Source organism: Hemibagrus wyckioides, linkage group LG04 (genome assembly GCF_019097595.1).
Source record: "Hemibagrus wyckioides isolate EC202008001 linkage group LG04, SWU_Hwy_1.0, whole genome shotgun sequence".
In the NCBI taxonomy this organism is placed as follows: domain Eukaryota; kingdom Metazoa; phylum Chordata; class Actinopteri; order Siluriformes; family Bagridae; genus Hemibagrus; species Hemibagrus wyckioides.
This window is the reverse complement of record NC_080713.1, coordinates 11,573,040-11,594,358: the sequence shown is the minus strand read 5'-3', so window position 1 is coordinate 11,594,358 and position 21,319 is coordinate 11,573,040. Positions and strand designations below refer to the sequence as shown.

The 21,319-nt window shown below is 37.8% G+C and overlaps 1 protein-coding gene across 4 annotated transcripts in view; it reads left to right on the top strand.

Annotated features, from left to right (window-relative positions):
* Positions 1-21,319, top strand: part of sphkap (SPHK1 interactor, AKAP domain containing) — a 96,094-nt gene that overhangs the window by 52,606 nt on the left and 22,169 nt on the right. For all 4 annotated transcript variants that reach the window (XM_058386895.1, XM_058386892.1, XM_058386897.1 and 1 more), the window contains 2 exons: positions 1,738-1,834; positions 8,357-8,464. In XM_058386895.1, coding sequence (XP_058242878.1) covers positions 1,738-1,834; positions 8,357-8,464 — 205 coding nt within the window. The remainder of the gene's footprint in view (positions 1-1,737; positions 1,835-8,356; positions 8,465-21,319) is intronic.

Here is a 21,319-nt window from a genome sequence, read left to right as displayed (position 1 = left end):
GGATCAAGCTAATTAAATGTGCACTTGGTGAGATGATGACCCTCATGGCTGTTTGCTAAAACAAAAATCAGATCAATAATTTTATTTGGTCAGCTTTTGATATAGCAAGTGAGTGTGATGTGTTATGAAGGCTGGGTAAAATAGATAGGTGATGACCCTTGTGTTTGTATTTTCATGGAATCATGTGCTATCCTTTATAAACAGTCTTGATTTGAAAGCTATTCACATGGTCAGGGCTTCTCTTGAGCATTATGTATGAGGATACTTTTCCATTGACACACTGAGTGCTGCTTGAGGACCAGCTGAGAACCAATGAACTGTGTAAAAAATAGTAACAGGCTTATTTTGCATGTTGTCCTCTTGGCTTGGAGAGCAATTTTCCTACTAAATTCAAATCCTTCAGCTATACATAGCACCGGGCACATCTTTATACACACAAATTACACACAAGACATAAACATAAACATTATTCTGAATGTGAATCTTTATGTAGATCGTCTACTCAGGCCTGTCAGTGTAAACTTGACTTTTATTAAAATCAACAGTTGTTCAGAATGTGTTTATATTTACACAATTTTGACCATGCAATTGTTTACATTTACGCAATTTTGACCAAGCACCCAGGTGAAAAAATGGTTGATGAATGGTGCATTTGATGAATCCCAGTCTTAAAGTGTGTCTGAGAATTCAAAATTTTATGTGTAAACAACATTTTAGAACCTTTACTCAATGCTGATCAATGCGGCTCAGCATAATTGGCCAATGTAAATCAAGCACCATTTCATTTACATTATATTAAACTCCTGACACGCAGCTGTAGCATTCTCAGGACCCAAACTCATAGACTGTTTTCTGGAGAATAATTCAACGCTTTCTGTGCAAGTAAACCTCTTTTTTGTACCAGTTGTTATAAAAACTCTGTCCTAAATTCAGAAACACCATGTGCACAGTTCACAGATTAATTTCTATAACGCCCTTTAGATGAAGATCCAAAGAATTAACTTTGAAGATCCAAAGAGAATTGGTGTGTTTTCTGTATCGCCCAGGTGTGTGGGTTGTGCTCGTGGGACCTCCATCCACCCGGGACAAGCAAGTGAATCCAACCAAGCATCAAATCCATAGTGCAGCATGACCAGCTTCCAGCAGAGTGCTCACCCTGGCTAGAAGCATTTTCATGCTAGTGACTCATGGGCCTCTGGAAGGTCACAAAAACAGAGCTCAACAGTTAGTGCTTCCTTCCAAACATGTTCAACTGAATTTATTACTTCATGTTCATGTTCATGTTGGACTCCTCTGGATGTCCAAACAGCTCGGTGTCTCCCTGTCGGCCCAAAGAAGCACCTCTTCAGTGAGCATGAGTGAAAACCAATAATGCAGTTCTCATCTCATATATTTGTGTATTTTCACTGACTCCTGTTCAATTCCTTGGTATGTTGGCCATGCTAGAGTCTGCACTGTTAGAAAAAAAAACATTATTATTAAATATAGACATCACTATTACTGCCTAGAGTCCAGGTCCTGAGATGAAAACAACCTAAAATAAGCAGACGTCTAAAGTTATGTTGCTTGTCAATCTGGGAGAGTATGTTTATTAATTTTTATACTTTAATGTTGTTTACACTTCAAATATTCCCCTTTCATTTTTACACTGATCTAAATCACTTGTTCTCAAAGATTTAACCCTCCCTCTCTCTCTCTCTCTCTCTCTCTCTTTCTCTCTCTCTCTTCTTTCTGCAGAAACTTCCAGTCATCTGCTCTATTTGAGGATACATTAGAAACAGAAGGAATTAAAACAGAAAGTAGCCTTGGATCCTCTGTCTCAGCGTGCAAGAAGGTACACTTGCGTGTGTGTGTGTGTGTGACTGATAACCACATTGAATTTTATTGATCCTCCGTACACATACTCACTCATAAATGTAACTAAATTATATGCCATGCCTTCATCTACCTCGACCTTTACCTCAGTAACCAAATAGAAATAGAAACCAAACAAACAAACACACACAGAAACCGTATTTGTTATGGCTATCATGCAAATATTCCCACAAGATCTATACTCTTAGATATTTATTTGATTATCGGGTACTAATAAAGATGTATATAAAAAAAAACATTCATACACACACACACACACCCCAGCAGGCACGTTGATATCAATTTGATGTCAAATATTAGTCAAGCCTTGATCAAGATGCTATAACATTATTTTAAATTCAGTTTGGAAGGCAATTTCTTCCAGTGGTAATTGGTTTAAAAATAGGAAGTTAATCCTATACTGAAATTGGTTTATTATATATGTAGGCCAAAATGTTTGACGTTCAATTGACATCAAATCAGTGTCATGTTTTAGACATGAAACTGATGTCATATTGACATCACATTGACATCAATAATTCAGCTGTTTAGCATTTTTTCTTATAAGGCCTCATCATTTGGCAAAATGATGATTAAAAATATTTCGGACTGGTTATTATTTTTTATTTTTAATGATACCATAATGCTGTGTAATTACAATACTGAAATTACTACATTTTTTGTAATAATGTATTGCCAGTTAATTAATTTACAGTAGGCCTAATTTTTCACAGTGAAAATACCTTGACATTTCTTGTCTGAATAACAGTAACAGGCATCCCTCCAAATTTGAAATTAATCTAATATTTATTTATTTTTATTATTCCCTGAAATTATTCCTTTTCACGTTGACAAATGCTTTCTCTGCTGTTCACTGCCACACCTGTAGATGGCACTTTGCAATGGGGGAGGGGTGATGAGATCCAACTGAAGACTCCAGAATCAATCCTAACAAACCCTTCCCTTTCTCATTAACGTGAACTTTTATCAGGCTCACTGACCCGCGCTGTCTTTTTTATCATGTAGGTAGATGTGTTGACAATTCATAAAAATGTAGAATATAAATTATTTTGGGCAACTTTTAACTTTTAATGAAATATGACTCTGTGCAAGGACGTTCGGTACTTTTTGTCTATGCTATTTTCCCATGGTTTTATATCCTGTATTAGTTTAGCTTGCTGTGGCTTATGTGAACAGAGGAATTCTCGTTGTTAAGCTGGTTTTGTAATGTCAGAAGAGTAATGTTAATTTTGGGGTCATTTTAATTTCGGTTTTTAAGGTTCAGTTTAACAGACAGCACTGTGGTTTAGTGGTTAGCGCTGTTGCCTCACAGCAAGAAGATCCTGTGTTTGAATCCTGGGTTTGACGTGTATCGGTTGGTTTGTAATTCTAAATTGGAATACTCACTAATAATAAGTATGTGGTTGTCTGTCTATATGTGTGACCCTGTGATGGACTGGCAGGGTGGGATAGGCTCCAGCAGACCCCTGTGACCCTAATTAGTAATAAAGCTGGTATAGACAATGGATCTGTTCGGGCTAAGAAAAGGGCCAAACACCTGATAAATATTTATTACTTTTATGTCATTATTTTGGTGTTCAAAATAAGACCTCAATATGTGGATGTCAATTTGATTTGCATTTTTGACTTGTTTTTTGACATAATTTTTTGGCGTCAATTAGATGTCGTTTCGACATCAAATTGCCCAGTGGGACACACACACACAATTTGTTTCTGATTTTCTCCAGCCTTCCAAAAACATGCTCTGGGTGTGATATCTAATCAGTTGTGGCTACAAAACACACAGATGATATATCAGAATTTCAGCTTTCATTTCCTGATATTTACATCTAGATTCTGCTTAGAACAGCTTAGATATCCAATATTTAGATGAGCAAAAGTATCAGTGCTGACAGTGTTAAAGTAAATAACACTTAATATTTGCTCGTATTTCCCTTGCTTGTAAAAACTGCATCAAGCCTGAAACTCACTGACATCACCAAATTAATGCATACCTAATGAATCACAGCTTCTTCTTGTTTTCTTTGGGGGGTTTCTACCATCAGTGTCCTCTTCAGGAAGTCAAATGCTGCTCAATTGGGTTATGCTCTGGTTTTTAACACTGCCAGTTTGAAGCTTTCCACTTTTTTTCCTTGATTAAGTTCTTTGTTGTGTTGGCAGAGTGTTTTGGGTCCCTGTCTTGCTGCATGATGAAGTTCTTCGCAATTAGATTGGAGGCATTATGCAATTACTCTGATAGGTTTTCCTTTTTTCCCTCAGATTCAGAATGTCTTACTTTCCTTCCAGAGAAATGTTCCAAGCCTCCATGTTGTTTTTTTGTTCCATATTTAACAGCAAATGCAGTGTTCACAGGGGAAACACAGAGGTCAAATCAAGAGTAGGGTTTATTAATTGTCTAACAGGGAACATCTGGGCAACAAGAAACACCTGTCAGTCACATGTTCCAATATTTTTGATCACTTGGAAAATGGCCAGGTTCAAACAAAAGGAACCATGTTCTAAGAAATTGAACACATCCAGATGTAAACGTCATAAAATGAAACCCCTGAGAGTCTAATCTATCGTCTCATATTCATCTTCTGATCTCAAACCCAAGCGTCTTCAGTGTCTAGCAAAAATCAATAGAATTGGCCTTGATGTTTCAATACTTCAAGATGGCACTGCATATTTTCTGTCATACTCCCCATGCTCATTGATATAAGAGAGTGAGTAGAATGTTCAACACAGTCCATAGCATCACAGGCTTTATTTATTTATTTATTTATTTATTTATTTATTTATTTATTTATTTATTTATTTATTTTATGTTTAGGGCTCAGACATGACAAGGATAGAAATGTCATTATTTGAGACAGAAAAAGCATTTATTTTCTCAATTGTGTTTGTATTTGCCTTGTCTTTAAATTTTTAAACGCTAACTCTTAAACCTTGTTTTATCTGTAACATGACTTACACCGATCAGGCATAACATTATGACCACCTTCCAAATATTGTGTTGGTTTGCCTCCAAAACAAAACAAAACAAAACTCCATGGGCCCCACCTCGCTACTTTACAGGATTTAAAGTATACTTACTGGACTTAAAGGATACTTTTGATAGATACTGACCACTGCAGACCAGGAACAGCCCAAAAGAGCTGCAGTTTTGGAAATGATCCAGTCATCTAACTATCACGCCCTTGTCAAACTCGCTTAAATCCTTACCTTTGCCCATTTTTCCTGCTTCTAACAGATCAACTTTGAGGACAAAATGTTCACTTGCTGCCTAATATATCCCACTAACAGGTGCCATATCAGGAGATATCAGTGTTATTCACTTCACCTCTCAGTGCTCATAATGTTATGCGTGATCGGTGTATATATCGGTAAAGCCTATGACAGGTGAACTGGAAAACATTCTCATTACAGTGGTACTTGTCAAGGGGTGGGATATATTAGGTAGCAAGTAAACAGTCAGGTCTTGAAGTTGATGTGTCTGAAGCAGAAAAAATGGGCAAATGTAAGGATTTGAGCAACTTTGACAACAACTTTTGGTTAGCATCTACCAAAAGTGGTCCAGTGAAGGACAACTGGAGTAGATGGGCACCTACGGTTCAATGATGCATGTGGGGAGTATTGGCTAGCCTGTCTGGTCTGATCCCACAGAAGAGCTACTGTAGAGCAAATTATTGAAAAAGTTAGTGCTGGCTATGATAGAAAAGTGTCAGTACACTCAGTGCAACACCACTGTGAGGTATTTTGAAAGAAGATACAAAAAAAAGAAGAAACGTCCTGCTGATGAATCTAGTTAAAAAGAGTCTAGGTAAAACAAAGGAAAATTACAGGTTGTCCTGAAGTCTGTATTTGAGAATTCTGTATTTGTTTTCTGGGTATGGTGGATTTCCGGTGGATGATTCACAAATATAAATGAGCTGATCTGTTAACACTGCATTGCTGCTTTCTCTAACAGATGCAGCTTAATGGCTAGCAGATTTCTAGTGCAGAACACTGGCCTGCTCTGGTGCTTTTTGGTTCTTGTGTATCTGTTAGCAGCTGTTACATTTATGTTTAATTCTACACACCTCACGGTACAACAGATCAAGACCTGGTTAAAAAAAGACTCGGTTTAAAAAAGGCTGATTGAAATGATTCGATTTAGCTCTCTCCACTTGTTTAGCCTTTGCTCCATTCACTCAGTCGATGCCTTTGTCTGATTGATTTGTGCTAAATTGAATAACTGTGACTTTGTCCATTTCCACATCATTTTAAAGCCCTTTGTAAAGACATTATAACATTAAGATTTCATTTGAATTGTCTGTAGCCCCTCTGATGTTATCTAATTCAGGGTCTTTCCTTACACTCCCTATTCCCTATTCCATATTCCCTTTAATAGCAGAATGAACAGTGAGGGCTGATGGTGTCATTAAATTAGGGCTAAAATCTGATCGGTATCTCAATGATGAAACTTAGGGTTGATCTCTTGGTGGTATAATAAGAATGATATGGGCCAAAATCTTTTACACACACACACACACACACACAAACATATTGATTTTTTTTTGTTTCATCTCTAATAATACCCTACTGTGCTCAAACTTCCAAATACCAAACAGAAATATAGTAATAAAAATAAACAAAACAACCCCCAACCCCCCACCCCCACAATGAGACAAAGAGTGCTCAGTCCATCTACTCTTAGTGTCTCCTCCAAAGGCAACTTTAGGAAAATGAAATGATTGGGTAAATTAATCCACCTTCAGTTCACATCCACATTCATTACACCCATGATTTGTTTCACAGGTTCCGTCTCAATCACTTCTGAGGACATATTACAGATGCGTCAGTGAATGGAGCTGTAAAATATCAGCCCAAATGAATCAGCTGACATGACTGCTACTTTTAGACTGCATGAATCTACAGTCTGGGCTTCAGAAGAAATCAGCCACTGCCTTGAGTCTTCATACCATCCAGTGTATTTTCCGGTTGACCTTTGATAGGACTATTGTGTCTGGTTCCACAATAATCCGAGTCCAAAATAATGTAAGACATTGGTTAACAGCAAATCTGATGCGAGAGTTACCACGTAGGGAGGGTGAAGGCCAGCACATGTTTCCTCTGAGACATGCGGAGCCAGCCAAGCACGCTCTGCTCATACTGTGTCACAAGGCAGTGAACACACTTGGAGGAAAGTGCTAGCCAGCTTCTTACGATTACATGAGCCCACACACCCACATACGGTTAGCGTCACTGTGATTGAAGGGGCAGAAAGAGTGATGCTACCACTCCCACCCACAGGCACAGGCTTTCTAGTCTCTGTGGCTGTGGCATATTAGGGATTCCATCTCATATCTAACCTCACTAACCTTTTAAAGTCCATTGCTCTCTGGTTATTAAAAAAAACCCTCTCCAAATAATGGTCTATGATGTCATTTTGATTTGATGTCATTTTGGAAATAAGGTCAGTGCTTCAAGGTTTTATTTGGTTATGCTGAATTCTTTAGGAATCCCGTAGGCACTGGGCTCTGTATGAGTTGTGTGTGGTTTTGTATAGTTGTGCAATTTTTATGGACTCTGTAGGGATTTTGAATCCTGATTTTGTGTTATTCTGTGACTTTTGTGCTGTTACAGTGTGTTTGGTTCTGTAGGATTCTGTCAAGAAGTTTTGGTTCTGGTTGGGTGTGTGTGGTCTTCTAGGGTTGCACTGGGTTCTTTTCGGTGGTTTGTGTTTGAGGTGTATAATTTTTTTCGCTTGCTTCTACAGCGGTTCTGTTAAAGTTTTAAAGTACTGGGTTCTGTGTGGTTCTGCTTAAACTGTAAAGCATATATTCTTGAACTGTGCATTATATGTACCTCAGTTACTGTAAGATGCACAGTTTGGCCAGATGGTATCCACAGCAAGAGGAACGAGCACACACACACACACACACATACACCAATCAGCAGAAACAAGCAGACAATTTTTCACAGCCATGTCTTCTCTATATGTCACACTTTTTCCTTAGCACACACACACACACACACACACACATACACACACACAGACCAGGGAGTCGATGCTAAGGGATGTGTGTTTATCCCCTAAATAAGCAGACCGCAAGAGATCAAGCTTGCAAAGTACTTAATGAATCAACTTTAAAGGTCATGAGCATACACACACACACACACACACACACAGATATTTGTTGCATAATTAGGAGACATCTTGTGTATGTGTTTACATTTTTGAAGAATTTATGCACTTCAATTTTCTAAACAGCATTTCACCTGTAAAGAATGCACACACACACACACACACACAGTTCTTGCAATTATTCTCCAAATACCCGTTTTATATATACATGTATGAGTGTACAAGTACAAGCAACTGTACAAGCAATCTATATCCTGTCTGTCTGTAAGGTATTCATTATATTAATATGATATATCAGAATATTTATATATTTGTGTATATATATATATATTATATAAGGTGGAAATGAATTGGCATTTCTGGTTCTGTCAGGTTCTGTGCAGCAACAGTGTGTTAGACACGTGCGATTACTGGCTGAAGAATGACAAGGCGCTCTGCAGAGTCAATTTCCAGGAGGACCAACATGATGGAGGCTGTACTGTAAGTTACATCACACACACACACACACACACACACACACACACTAATACTGTATGCACACAATCCTGCTCAGATAATATATGATAAATACACATTTACCATTATACACATAATATTTCTTTACTGAACTTATATAGAAGAAATATATATTAGTTACATTTTTTGTTGTTTTATTGAATACCAGGTCTAAAATAAAAAAAGATAGAAATCTCATTCTGAACTCTGTGGTGACATGTCATAAATATATTACACACACACACACACACAAACACACACACTTATGATATACTATACAAAGAAGGTCTTTATTTTAACAAAGTTTGAATTAAAATATTAACCTCCTTTATCCATCTTTGTGTTCTTGTTGTCTCAAAAGATAAACTGAATAACATTTTGGCCAACATTTAGAATATTTACTTCTAGAAACATCACTTTCCTTCATACTTGCATGATTGAAATGGTGAATAAAAAGGCAAAAGGCAGAATTGGAAGTTACTTTAACGCACTTCTTCTTTTCACATATTTTCCATCCGCAACTGGCCTCACCAACAATATCCAGGACCCTCCATGCTCTCCTATCTGCCTCCTTGGACATTAATGAATAACCCCACATATGCAGTACATTAACACACACAACTCATACTGCTGCACCTGCACCTTCTTACGTTTCTAGCTCAAACTGTGAGCATTTGCACTGGTCCACTTTTGCACACTCTGAACTAATGTACAGTTAATGTTTCTAAATATTTTTTTATATTTTTACTTTCATCCTTTTCATAGCTTACAGTTTCTTTCTATTTTATATTTACGCTTCTTTGCCTCATTATTACAATGCCCCAGGACACCATGACAAATTCTTTGTACGTGTACAGCATCCGGGAAGATCAAGATCTACAGACAGATTACAGATAATCATACGTACCAGGCATGTCACCATGTCACAGATGAAATTGCTATTCTAAAATCGTTTGTAATTGTAGTGTCTCCGAAAGTATGCTGGAAGTGTTAAACAGCGATGATGCACAAAAGAAAATGCCTTGGTAAACAGAACCAGTATCTTAGCTAGATTTTATTCTGACCTGTGCTAATGGTCAGTCATTTGTGACATTTGTTTGACAGACCCACCAGCCAGACCCACTGGTCCTCTGTTTATATGGAAGCATTTCTTTTGTTGACTAGTTTTATTTGTCTTAATTTATGGGTTTGTGTTAGTTCACTTCTTTCACATTCTTAATACCAATAATATAAAACTAGATTTGTAAAGTTCGTCACGACAAACTTTGATGTTGGCTTGACGAAGCAAGTTGTCGTAATGTCCGATGCGTTTTGGAGACGGGTGGAGAGATTGCGTGGCAATATATTTGGTTGAGAGCAGATGTTTTGATATGTCACGTGTATGATTAGGTAATGTTGAAATTCTATTTATTTTTGGGGCGTGGCGCGGACGTGACGTGACGTGACGTCATCCGGACACATGTCACGCAGTTCCTCTCATTGTGCTGAACGTTTTGATATGTCACATATGTATGTTTGAGTAATTTTGCAATTTCGCTTATTTTGGGGGCGTGACGTCACGTGATGTCACCCGACACACGCCATGAAGTTCCCCTCATTGTTCTGAGTGTTTTCATATGTCACGTGTATGTTGGGGTAATTTTGTGATTTTGCCAATTTTGGGGCAGGGCTATACCGGAATTCCGATCCAATTCGGATCCAAAATTTACGGCTTCATGGTTCTGAAGGAGCTGGCTGAGTTTGGTGTCGATATCTCGAAAGCCGGCCGAGTTATAAACCTCCAAAGTTTTGAATGGAATTCTATTTGGAAAAAGGCCACTTTGAGCTGCGTACCGGGAATACCGGAATTCCGATCGCTTAGAAAAGTAATAGCAACAAACTTCAGACCAGGCCCAACAAACGTGCTGGGTTTGGTGCGTGTAGCTCGACAGCTCTAGGAGGAGTTACTCTTGATAATTAATTGTCTAAAAAAAATAATCCTAAGAAGCTTAAATAGGAATGCAAAATGATGCAAAATTTTAGTGATGGTATTTCTTAGCTAGTATTCTTTACAAACACTCCGAATAAAAGTAGAATATGGGCATTTGTCCAAATTTATAGTATTTTAATGAACCAAATTCTTTGTGTAAATGTTCCTATGTTTCCCCAAACGTCTTCCACAACTACAAACACAAATCACAAATATCCAAAGAATCCAGTCAGAATCTCACACACAAAGCAGATACACCTATCAGGCATAACATTATGAGCTAATCTCGTGTTGGTCCCCCTTTTGCTGCCAAAATAGCCCTGATCCATCAAGGCATGGACTCCACGAGATCCCTGAAGGTGTGCTATGTATCTGGCACTAGGATGTTAGCAGCAGATCCTTTAAGTCGTGTAAGTTGTGAGGTGGGGCCTCCATGGGCCCCTCTTTGAAACTTACAGAACTTAAGGGATACCTACAGGACTCAAAGGATGCTTACAAGACTTAAAGGATACTTTTGATAGATACTGACCACTGCAGACTGGGAAAACCCCACAACAGCTGCAGTTTTGAAGATGCTCTGATCCAGTGGTCTGGCCATCACAATTTGGCCCTTCAAATCCTTACTCTTGCCCATTTTTCCTGCTTCTAACACATCAACTTTGAGGACAAAATGTTCACTTGCTGCCTAATATATCCCACCCACTAACAGGTGCCATGTTATTCACTTCACCTTTCAGTGCTCATAATGTTATGGCTGATCGGTGTATGTGCAGACACCAACTGCCAAATTAGAGACTATATTTTAACCATTGTTTTGTGTTCATTCTTTGGACCCTTTGGAACTGTTCAGGTTAAATTGACCTGGGACATTATTGGGGTTTTAAATGGACTACAGAAAAAAATACATAAAAGTTCTTTACACATACTGTCTAAATCTCAATTTCAAACAATATAGATAACATTTGTGATTAATGTTTGCAATTACTAGATCACATTTAACAATGAAAGTGTCACTCGTTTTTCTGATTAAGTTATAATTTGTGTAACAACATATTGATTTATCAAATACAGGTATGAGAAACAAAAGATCTCAGAAAATGAGATGACCCACAAAATAAAAAGCTAAAAAGCTTCTTGCAGCGAATGTATTATTTGTACAGTGTATAAAGAAATAAAAGAAATAAAAAAGAAAACTAGGCATTGTGTAGGTCTACATCACAATGAATGTGCTCCTTGGCCAAAACATTGGGAAAGTGCCTAGAGTGACAGATTCTCCCTTGACCTGACTCTGCAGTGATATGTTCAAAGGCTCCATGCATTTCCTAGAGAAGACCCACTTGTTAGTATAGGTTCTGACCATATACCTTCCATCTCTGATATCTTCAACCACCACTACACTGAAAAAAATCCTCAGATGGATTGAGGAAGAAGATATATAGTGGAGATAAGGTGGAGTGGATGTATGGTGAATACTGTATGTCATGTGTATGGTGGAAACTGCCCCTTATAACAACCTAAGTTGTGCGGTCTGCACCCAGTGTGATGACATGAATGTGGCTGTACTCACTGCCCACATCCCTTATGCTTATTGCAAGATAAGATTATCAACCAGAATTGTTTGAGTGTCATTGGAAATATTTCTTTGTCTTCATCTGCTTCTTTCTCTCTGCTGTCTTTTTTAACTCAGGGTTTTTATTAATTTATCCTGAACCTGTATGGCAGGGGCATGGTTTATATGCCCCAGGCAGTTGGAAAAACTGAGTGGATAATTATAGTGAATTTATATTTGACAGGTGAGATTCTTCAGGTTTCTTTCATTAGCACACTGAGTTCTGAGTGGTGAATCCAGTGTTTAAGGAAAATAAGACATCTGTGTTCCCAATGAGAAGTACATAGTGTGATAAGTGTGATATATGCGAACTGAATACAGAGGAACTGCAAACTACAGGATATTGAAGCACTGAGAATGTGTTTTATAATTGTGAAGGAATATGTGAGGTAATGTTCATTTAACATTTTTTCTGTAGAAATTTCTTTAGAGTGAGAATGGTGCTTTCAAGGTAGAAAACTGAGTGTAATCATTATAATTGCTGGAAAACCCCACCAGCAGAGGTGATTGATACCTCTCCATGGGAGTCCGAAGGCATATCTTAGTCAGGGCTGGATGTTTTATTCAAAGCAATTTGCAGAAAAAATAGACTTGCAGAACTAAAATCACATGTTGATGACAATACGCAAGGATGCTCACTTGAAACTTTGAAGGAGTTGAAACAATAGGACTACAATTTTCTATTTATTCTCTCCCTTTTGGTGATGATCTGGTAACCTATGCTAATCTTTACTCTTTGGTTTGCTCTGTGTTTATTGTCTATAACCTTTTCTTTTCCTCCCTAATTATCCAAATTTCTAACATACCCATAACATATGGTGAGAACCACAATTAAAGTCTTCTACATTACACTCCTCTTGCAACCAATTATTTCAATCACCCATCCTTGACAGATGATGCTTCTCAATTTTTCTCTCATTTTAGGTACATTTAAATGCACTGTTCTGCTCAGCAAATGAATCCCCTCTTCCCTTCTCCTCCACATCTTAAAACCTCTTCCCATTAATGGAAAAATATTTTCACTCAGAACTCTCTATACATCTCTATACATACATTTTTTAGATCTGACTGTATGTAAGGAAAATGTAGTAGTACCTTGTTTACAACAGAGGGTTGGGAAAGCATTCATCTATACTTAATGGGCCTCATTTATCTAGCTGGATACAAATGGTTCATGCTTAAATATTCAATCGAGCGTTTGTGCAATAAATCTGGCATTTGTGAAAATCCTGGAAACATGGAAAAACATTCATGTTCTACTCATTCTCCTAAGTGTGTAAATGTATGCATAAGAAGACTATCTAATTAAAATTCATATCATATTACATTATAATCATATTACACCCTTATCCAGGGTGCTTTGTAGTCTTTAGGTCACTAGATCTGGAGTTGTCATGAGCATCACAGGGGCTAGGAAACAAATCCAAGACAGCGTTCTAAAACTTTATCCAAAAACTTGCTAAGGTCAGTTACACACACAACTAGCATTACTTTGTGAGGAAGCTAAAGACTTGGATGAACTGTACATAGAAATTTACAAAGACAAGAAACCTCTGCAGAGCCAGTTACACTCAGTTACAGCAGAAAACTTGGTCTGATCCATATTTACCCCTTTTGGCTTGATGACATAACCTAGGAAGGAAATTGTGTGCCTTCATCTTTTTTTTCCCTTTTAACATACAGTTAGTTCTGCAGTAATCTTTTAAGGACTTACTGGACATGGAGAACAAGGGTTTCTAAAAATGGGGAGTGAATCAGAAAATCATCAATACAGATTATGTCAAATCTTCCAAGACGTTCCCTCAGGATGTCACTGATGTGATGTTGAAATACTGACAGAGTGGAAGAGATCCTGTCTGTCATGATGCAATACTTGAAATGCATCTTCCACTCATAACCTTCCTGGTTGAGGACCAGATTTTTGCAGAATTCAGATGTTCCAGAGCTGAGGAGACAAGTGGCATTGGATAACACTATTTTACAGTGATTTGGTTGTGTCCTCTGTAATCAATAAAGGGTCAAAGGTTTTTTCCACAAAGAAGAATCCTGCTGATACACGAGATGTGGAAGGCTGGACCACTGTTGTGGTGGTCTTTCATTATATTCCTTCATTGCTTGCTGTTTTGCTAGGGTGAGCAGATAAATATGGTTGCGACAGAGGGGGTGGTTCCAGGCAGGAAATTAATTAAACAGTCATTGGGGTGGGGTGGTGGCAGACCACTGGCTTTATTTTTGCTGAGCTCCTGATATTCTGTGGAGATGTACAGTGGTGTGCTATTTTCTGGACTCTCTAGTGTGGTTGATGGTAATAAGAGCCTAGGTGTTGGAGACAGTCATTGAGGGGGTGAGATGGTCAGTGAGTGATTTCATTATCGTCCAGGAGATCTGTGGGTCATGCACATCTGAGGGAAACCTAATATGATAGCATGCTTAGAGGTAATGGTGAATAGAAGAGATATGTGCTCCTGGTGTAGCACGCTGGCTTGCAGGATGAGGGGATGGGTCTGTAGTGTGATAGTGTCATCTACTATGGGTCCTCAGTCAATAACATGGATGTGTAGAGAGTGTTGTAGTGGTTGAATGGAAATAAGCTGTTCAGGGTTGCTTGGTTTTGTTATTGGCATTAATTAAAGGCATTAATTAAATATATACACATTTATTTGTTTGTTTGTTTAACTATTAATCTAGCTAAAGAAAGAAACAAAGCCAACACAAATGCATAAATAAAATAAAATAAAATAAAAATTCAATATGGCAAAAAATCGCACCATATATTTGGGGGATGGACTGGTCTGTCTGTGTACAGCCAATAACCATAAACAAATGCCTGAGCTGACAGAAGATGTAGTGAGGGAACAGTTATTTAAAGACTACTATAATATTCTCAGGGTTTAAAACCTGGCTTAAAAATGTGTTCTGTTTGCCAGAGCATCTTCCATTAACACTGTGCAACACTTCAGTTCCAGCATGTCAGCCAAGACACGTAAAATGACTTCACAATACCACTTTCCATGTGTGACCTGCTTGGTGCGCACGATCACATGGGTACAGTGTTCATGTCACACCTTTTTTGTCATTTGTCTAGATTTAGATATTTTATGAGTGCTAAAAAACGTTGCTAAATATTTTTAATGGCATAGAAGTGAGTTAAAATAATATCCACTTCTGTCTTTCTGCCTCTTCTTTCACTGCCTAGTCATTTTGTGTTTTTTTTTTGTCTGTGAGCTTATGGAGTTTTGTGAGCTGTGTCAGGAACACACTGTCTGGTATTCATAGCATAAGGCAGATGCAAGTGCAGGGTATTTATTAAGAAGTATAGAACAAACAAAAACAATATCAAGACAAGAAGCAGGAACATGCCCTAGGAATACAAGATAACATACAAGGAACATGCTGGCAACAGCTGTAGCACTGCCACATGTTGTTGCACATTATACGTGTGTGTTTAATTAATGGAATTATTACCATATGCTACTCCACATATTTCCATTACCATTTCCATTTTCCATTCCATTTATTGTGGGACTCAGCGAAGGTCGCCATGTCATGCCACGTCTTCACATGCTTGCAGATGTGAACAGGCAGAAGAGTGATTTTTGTGTACATTTTTTTGCTCATCACATGCAATTAAAGTCTGAATTAAGTGTAATGTGCCTCAGGGGCAGATTATTACACAGCTAACACATGACAAACATAACACACACACAAAACAAACAAACAAACATGCGCTTTACATGCAGTAGGGAACAGGTGTGTGTGATGAGTGGTGAATTTGACATGCTTCATACGATGTGCTGGTGCTGATGGGTATTGTAGTTCAACACCTAATTTCTGTGCTATCACACAACATACACAACACACATCAACATACACACAAGTACAAATAAAATCATGAACAGCGCCAAGTAAGATCAATGTTGGAGCCTTGAATATTAGTCAGTGAAAAACTAAATGCTTTAAAATGTTTTCTAGCAATAAATAAATAAATAAATAAATAAATACCTTACACAAAACAGTTAAAAACAAATACAAATCTAGACCAATCCAAAAAAAAATTTAAAATCCAGTTCCACTCTTTTCCATTTGTTACAACATCAGATGTCATTCATTATTTTTTTCCCTACAATATCCTAACCAGTCTCTAAATTGCCCATAGTGTGTGATTGCATGAGTAAATGAGTGTGTGTGTGCCCTGCGATGGGTTGGCACTCTGTCCACGGTGTATCTGCCTTGATGCCCGATGACGCCTGAAATAGGCACAGGCTCCCCGTGACCCGAGGATACATCGGATAAGCGGTACAGACAATGAAAAAAAAATAAAATATATCCTAACCCCCTTGCGCCCCCCCCATTGTTTGCTACTGTAGCATCAGCATAATAATAGTCCTGAGTTTTGAATCAGTGTCATTTTAATAAATAATTATTATATGCATCTGTGTGCGTGTGTTAGGTTTTTTTTTGTGTGTGTGTCTTCATTGTTCTTGTACTTTGATATTACAGATCATTCCCATGTGGTTTTTCTGGTTTCCTTAGTTGTGTATTTCAATGTACACTATTATATTATTCTTCTATTTATTGCATCTAAACCCAATAAAGGAGGAAACAAACTTCTCTCGGGTTCTGGTTTGTATTACGCTAATTCTATAAGGTCCTACTCAGGTCTGGTCGGTTTCATGGTGCTGTTCTTTTTCTGCAGCTCTCACACCCAGCATGCTCATCTAACACAAAGACTCCACACTGTGATTTTAAACCCACACATACCAGCTGCCTGTTACACAGTGCCAACTTTACACAAGCAGAGCGAAAGAGAGAAAGAGAGAGAGAGAGATTTGTTTCTTTTTATTTTGTTGAGAATATAATGTTTTCTTTGATTAGGAAGTGTTTTTGATCCATGTCCACCTCGCTGAAATTCACTGTTCTATCAGAATATTTTGACTTGAGTTAAACAAGAAATTTGATTTCACTTTTATATCAGATTAGCATGAAGGTTAAACTGAGCTTACTGTCACTTGACTAAATATTTAAAACTTTTTACCATTAATGTTACTTCATGCTTCATTGTGTTTTTCAGTGTATTCAAATGCAGATGAACTTTTCAGCCTCTTTGTTACTTTAAACTGTTAATAAAAATACCATTGATGCAGGAAAACCCCATCAGAACAAGCACAAAAAATACAAATAAAAGAAATCACCACTATACTGAATATCAGAGTTGATGGTAAAATATGTCTCTCTGCATCAAAAGTTTGATCTACAATCACACACTACCAGTTGTAATTTCTTTTAAATATTTAGGATCAAGTTTACACTCTGAAATGTGACAGAACTTTCATTACATTACAGAGGAGAAAGTAATCTTTAAAAAGCATGTAGGGGCATTACCAAAATAGCAAATAAGCTAATATAGCACTTAAAACATTATAAAAACAGGCTACTTTTACATGGAAATAGCATAAAAACTAAAGCAAAACCAGTTTCTAATATTAGAACCTTTTAAAGAAGCCATATGTAGATCTAATGAAACTATGGAAACTTGGAAAGCTATTATACTCAGATTTCTTTTATTGACAGTGTCCATTTTATTGTTTGTGCCCCAACATATCACCATAAAGACATCCATTATAATTTGCCTGATGTCATTATTATCATAATCCAAGCCCAATTTAATGTATAGTTGAGTGTTGTTTGTTGCAAAACACATAGATATGGTTGCCTGTTAAATGTCGATACCTAGTCTTGATCAGCAAGCTAACAGCAACAGCACACAACAACAGCAAACCAGCTTAATTTTAATGTACCTTGTTACTTTGTTCATAGCATGAAGCCATGTAATGTTATAGCCTATGCTGTGTCATGTACAGTATGTACTGAAAACCATCTTCAAAATAATCACAGTTTGTTGCTTGGCATCCTGAAATGAAGACGGACACAAGTTTTGTTTTATCCAGCTATATTTACTCAGTGCAAATTATAACATCCAAGTGAAAAATATAACAGCAGCAGGTCAATTTTGCTGTGTGCTTTGGGTCGTTGTCATGTTGGAAGATGAACCTTCTTTCCATTCTGGCAGAGGGCAGCAGGTTTTCCTCAAGAACTGAATGGTATTTTGCCCCATCCATTTTCCCTTCTATCCTGACAAGTGCTCTAGTTCTTGCTGCAGAGAAACACCCCTACAACAGGATATTACCACCTCCATGCTTTAGTGTAGGATTGGAGTTATCTGGGTGATAAGCTGTATTGACTTTACGCCAGACAAACCGTTTGGTGTTAAGGCCAAATAGTTTGATTTTTTTTCTTGTCTTATCATAACATCCTTTTCTACTTGGCATCAGAATCTTCAAGGTGCATTTTGGCCCAGTCGTGACTGCATGTGGCTGCTTCAAAGTTTCTGTAAGCCTCTTGGTAGTTTCTCTGACCAGTTTTGTACAGTTTGGTGGGTCATCCTGATCCAGAGAGGGTCTTAGTTGTACCGAACACCTTCCATTTCTTAATAATAGACTTCACTTTGCTTTTAGGGTTCGATATACCCTTTGAAATCTGACCTGTGCCTGTCCGCAACTTCATCCCAGAGATCTTTTGACAGTGCCTTGCCACCAATAGTTAATTGTTGGTTCAGTTGCAGTCCTACCATGGACTGAAATGCTCCAGGAATACCTTTTTTTATGCTGAGCTAATCAAAATGATCACAACTGATCATTGGTGGAAGTCAGATTTCTTGGAGATGATGCCATTGAGATGATGATTAGCTACACCTGATTGAGTTTACTAGTCATTTTTATGAGGGGGTTGTGATCCTTTATCCAACTAAGTGATTCTGTTTTTTTATTTTGTAATATTTTCTGATCTGTTGCTGTTACATCTTTCACTTGGATGTTATAAGTTGCACTGAAAATTATATCCTATCCTATCTTCATTTCATACTGCAAAGCAACAAAATGTGATTATTTTGAAGGGGGGATTCTTTTCTATACCCACTGTATGTAAAGAAGTCACAAACATCATGATGTTGATCCAAAACCATTTGGCTGTTTAGATGTAAACTAGCGGGCTAGAATGAAAGAAAAAAATAATATTATTAATTGGTAACAGATGTTTCGAATTAGCATGTCTATTCAGACAATTAAGGATGACTACATTTTTATTATAAGTGTATACATTTATTATATTTTTGTGTTTGTTCCTCAAAGCCCAGTAATCATGTTAACCCACTGATCAGAGCTGAAGATTTGAGGAGTTGAGGTTCTCTTTGGGAGTGGACAGGATTAGGAATGAGTACATCAGAGGGACAGCTCATGTTGGACGTTTGGGGGCCAAGTTAGGGAGGCCAGATTAAGATGGTTTGGACATGTTCAGAGGAGGGAGAGTGAGTATATTGGTAGGAGAATGTTGGACATGGAGCTGCCAGGCAGGAGGCAAAGAGGAAGGCCAAAGAGGAGGTATATGGATGTAATAAATGAGGATATGAAGCTAGTAGGTGTTGAGGATGCAGAAGATAGGGATAGGTGGAGAGAGATGATTCGCTGTGGCGACCCCGAAGGGAAAAGGCAAAAGAAGAAGAAGAAGAATCCACTGATATAGCAGTAAATATGATATCCCACTAATGCAATATTTTAGGACTAGGCTTACTCATTAGTATAGAATTTTCTACAAGAGCACCCTTGAATTCTTGATTGTGTCAACAGGCATATCTCAGGTTTATATCTATATGCTAATTCAGATGTATTATTGTTTCTATAGTACCCATTTACACATGGACTTTTACAAGTGGACATTCCACATAAACATAAACAGACATTTGTTGAGTATTTCTGGAAGGAGCCTTCAGTGTTAACACGAAGTGTCTGTAGTAAAGCTGTAACTACGTTTTCACAGACAGGAAAGTCTTCAGGATGGAAGGACTTCACATGATGAAATAAATGTCACAGATGAAACAGGAGTCCAAGAGAGCAACACTGACTGTGCCCTCTAATTGGGAGTGGTGGCATAGTCTTTCTCCCCTGTCAGTTACAGGGACAGCCAGTTAAGGGTGTCTATGACCTAATATATGTTGCTTTGAATGGTGCTTTACTAAGAGTGCAATACATCACTGCAGGACACAAAATGAGCAGCAGTTCCAAAAGATGCGGTTGGTACAGGTCTCAGAGGAAGCACATGATAGATCTCACCCTCCTGGATTGGTAGCTGTCATATGGTAGTGGACCATGACTAAAAAAATTATAATTGGCAAATTTCTGTAGTGTAAGAGAAATAGTGCACATTGGGAAGACTCAGGAAGACAGAATACAGATGTATATGCAGGGGTTTATTAGAACAATGATCAAAATCAAGCTAATTTAAATTGAAAGTTAAAAACAATCTTAAGAAAAGGCAGGGTCAAAAATCCCAAATTTCAGAATTAGTGACAAAACCAAAAGGCTAGGAAAAAACCCCAAAGAGTGGCATGGTCTTACACTTAAGATCAAAACACACCGCTCAGAACTCACAATATAAAACATACAGTCATGTACACTGTATGGCCAAATGTTTGTGGACACCTCACCATCATATCCAAATGAGTTTCTGCAAACTGCTGAGACAAAGTTGGACTCACAAAATTTTACTGGATGTTTTTGTTTGCTGCAACGTTAAATTTTCCTTTTGCTGGAACTAAAGGGACCAAACATGTTCCAGCATGACAATGCCTTTGTACACAATGTGAGCTCCATAAAGACATGATTAGCTGAAGTTGGAATGAACAAACTCGAGTGGCCAGCAAAGCCCTGACCTCATCTCCACTGGATACTTTGGGAACTGAAACTCTAATGCAGACTTCACCCCAGGCTAACATCAGGCCTGACCCAACAAGCTTGCCTAACATTAGTTCCTGACCTCACTAATGCTCCTGTGGCTAAATGGGCAAATGCCAAGAATTGCAATCCAAAATATAGTGAAAAGCCACATATGGCTGTGGTGGTAAATATTTGCCAATATAGTCTATTAATTATCACTAGATAATGAAGTGAAGATGAAGAGAGAATTCTTGAACTGTACATATTTACAAGGAATAAATTGATTTAATAATAATAATAATAATAATAATAATAATAATAATACATGGATTCATACAAGGTTTTGTTGATTACGTAAAATTGTGAGCTTGTGTGGAGGGCACAGGATGGGTCAAGGATTGTCACTTACTGGAGACGCTGTGCTACCAGTGCACAGATTTCTGAATGTTCTTCTACCAGACATAGGCTTATGCAGATCTGTCAGGGTGTTATAT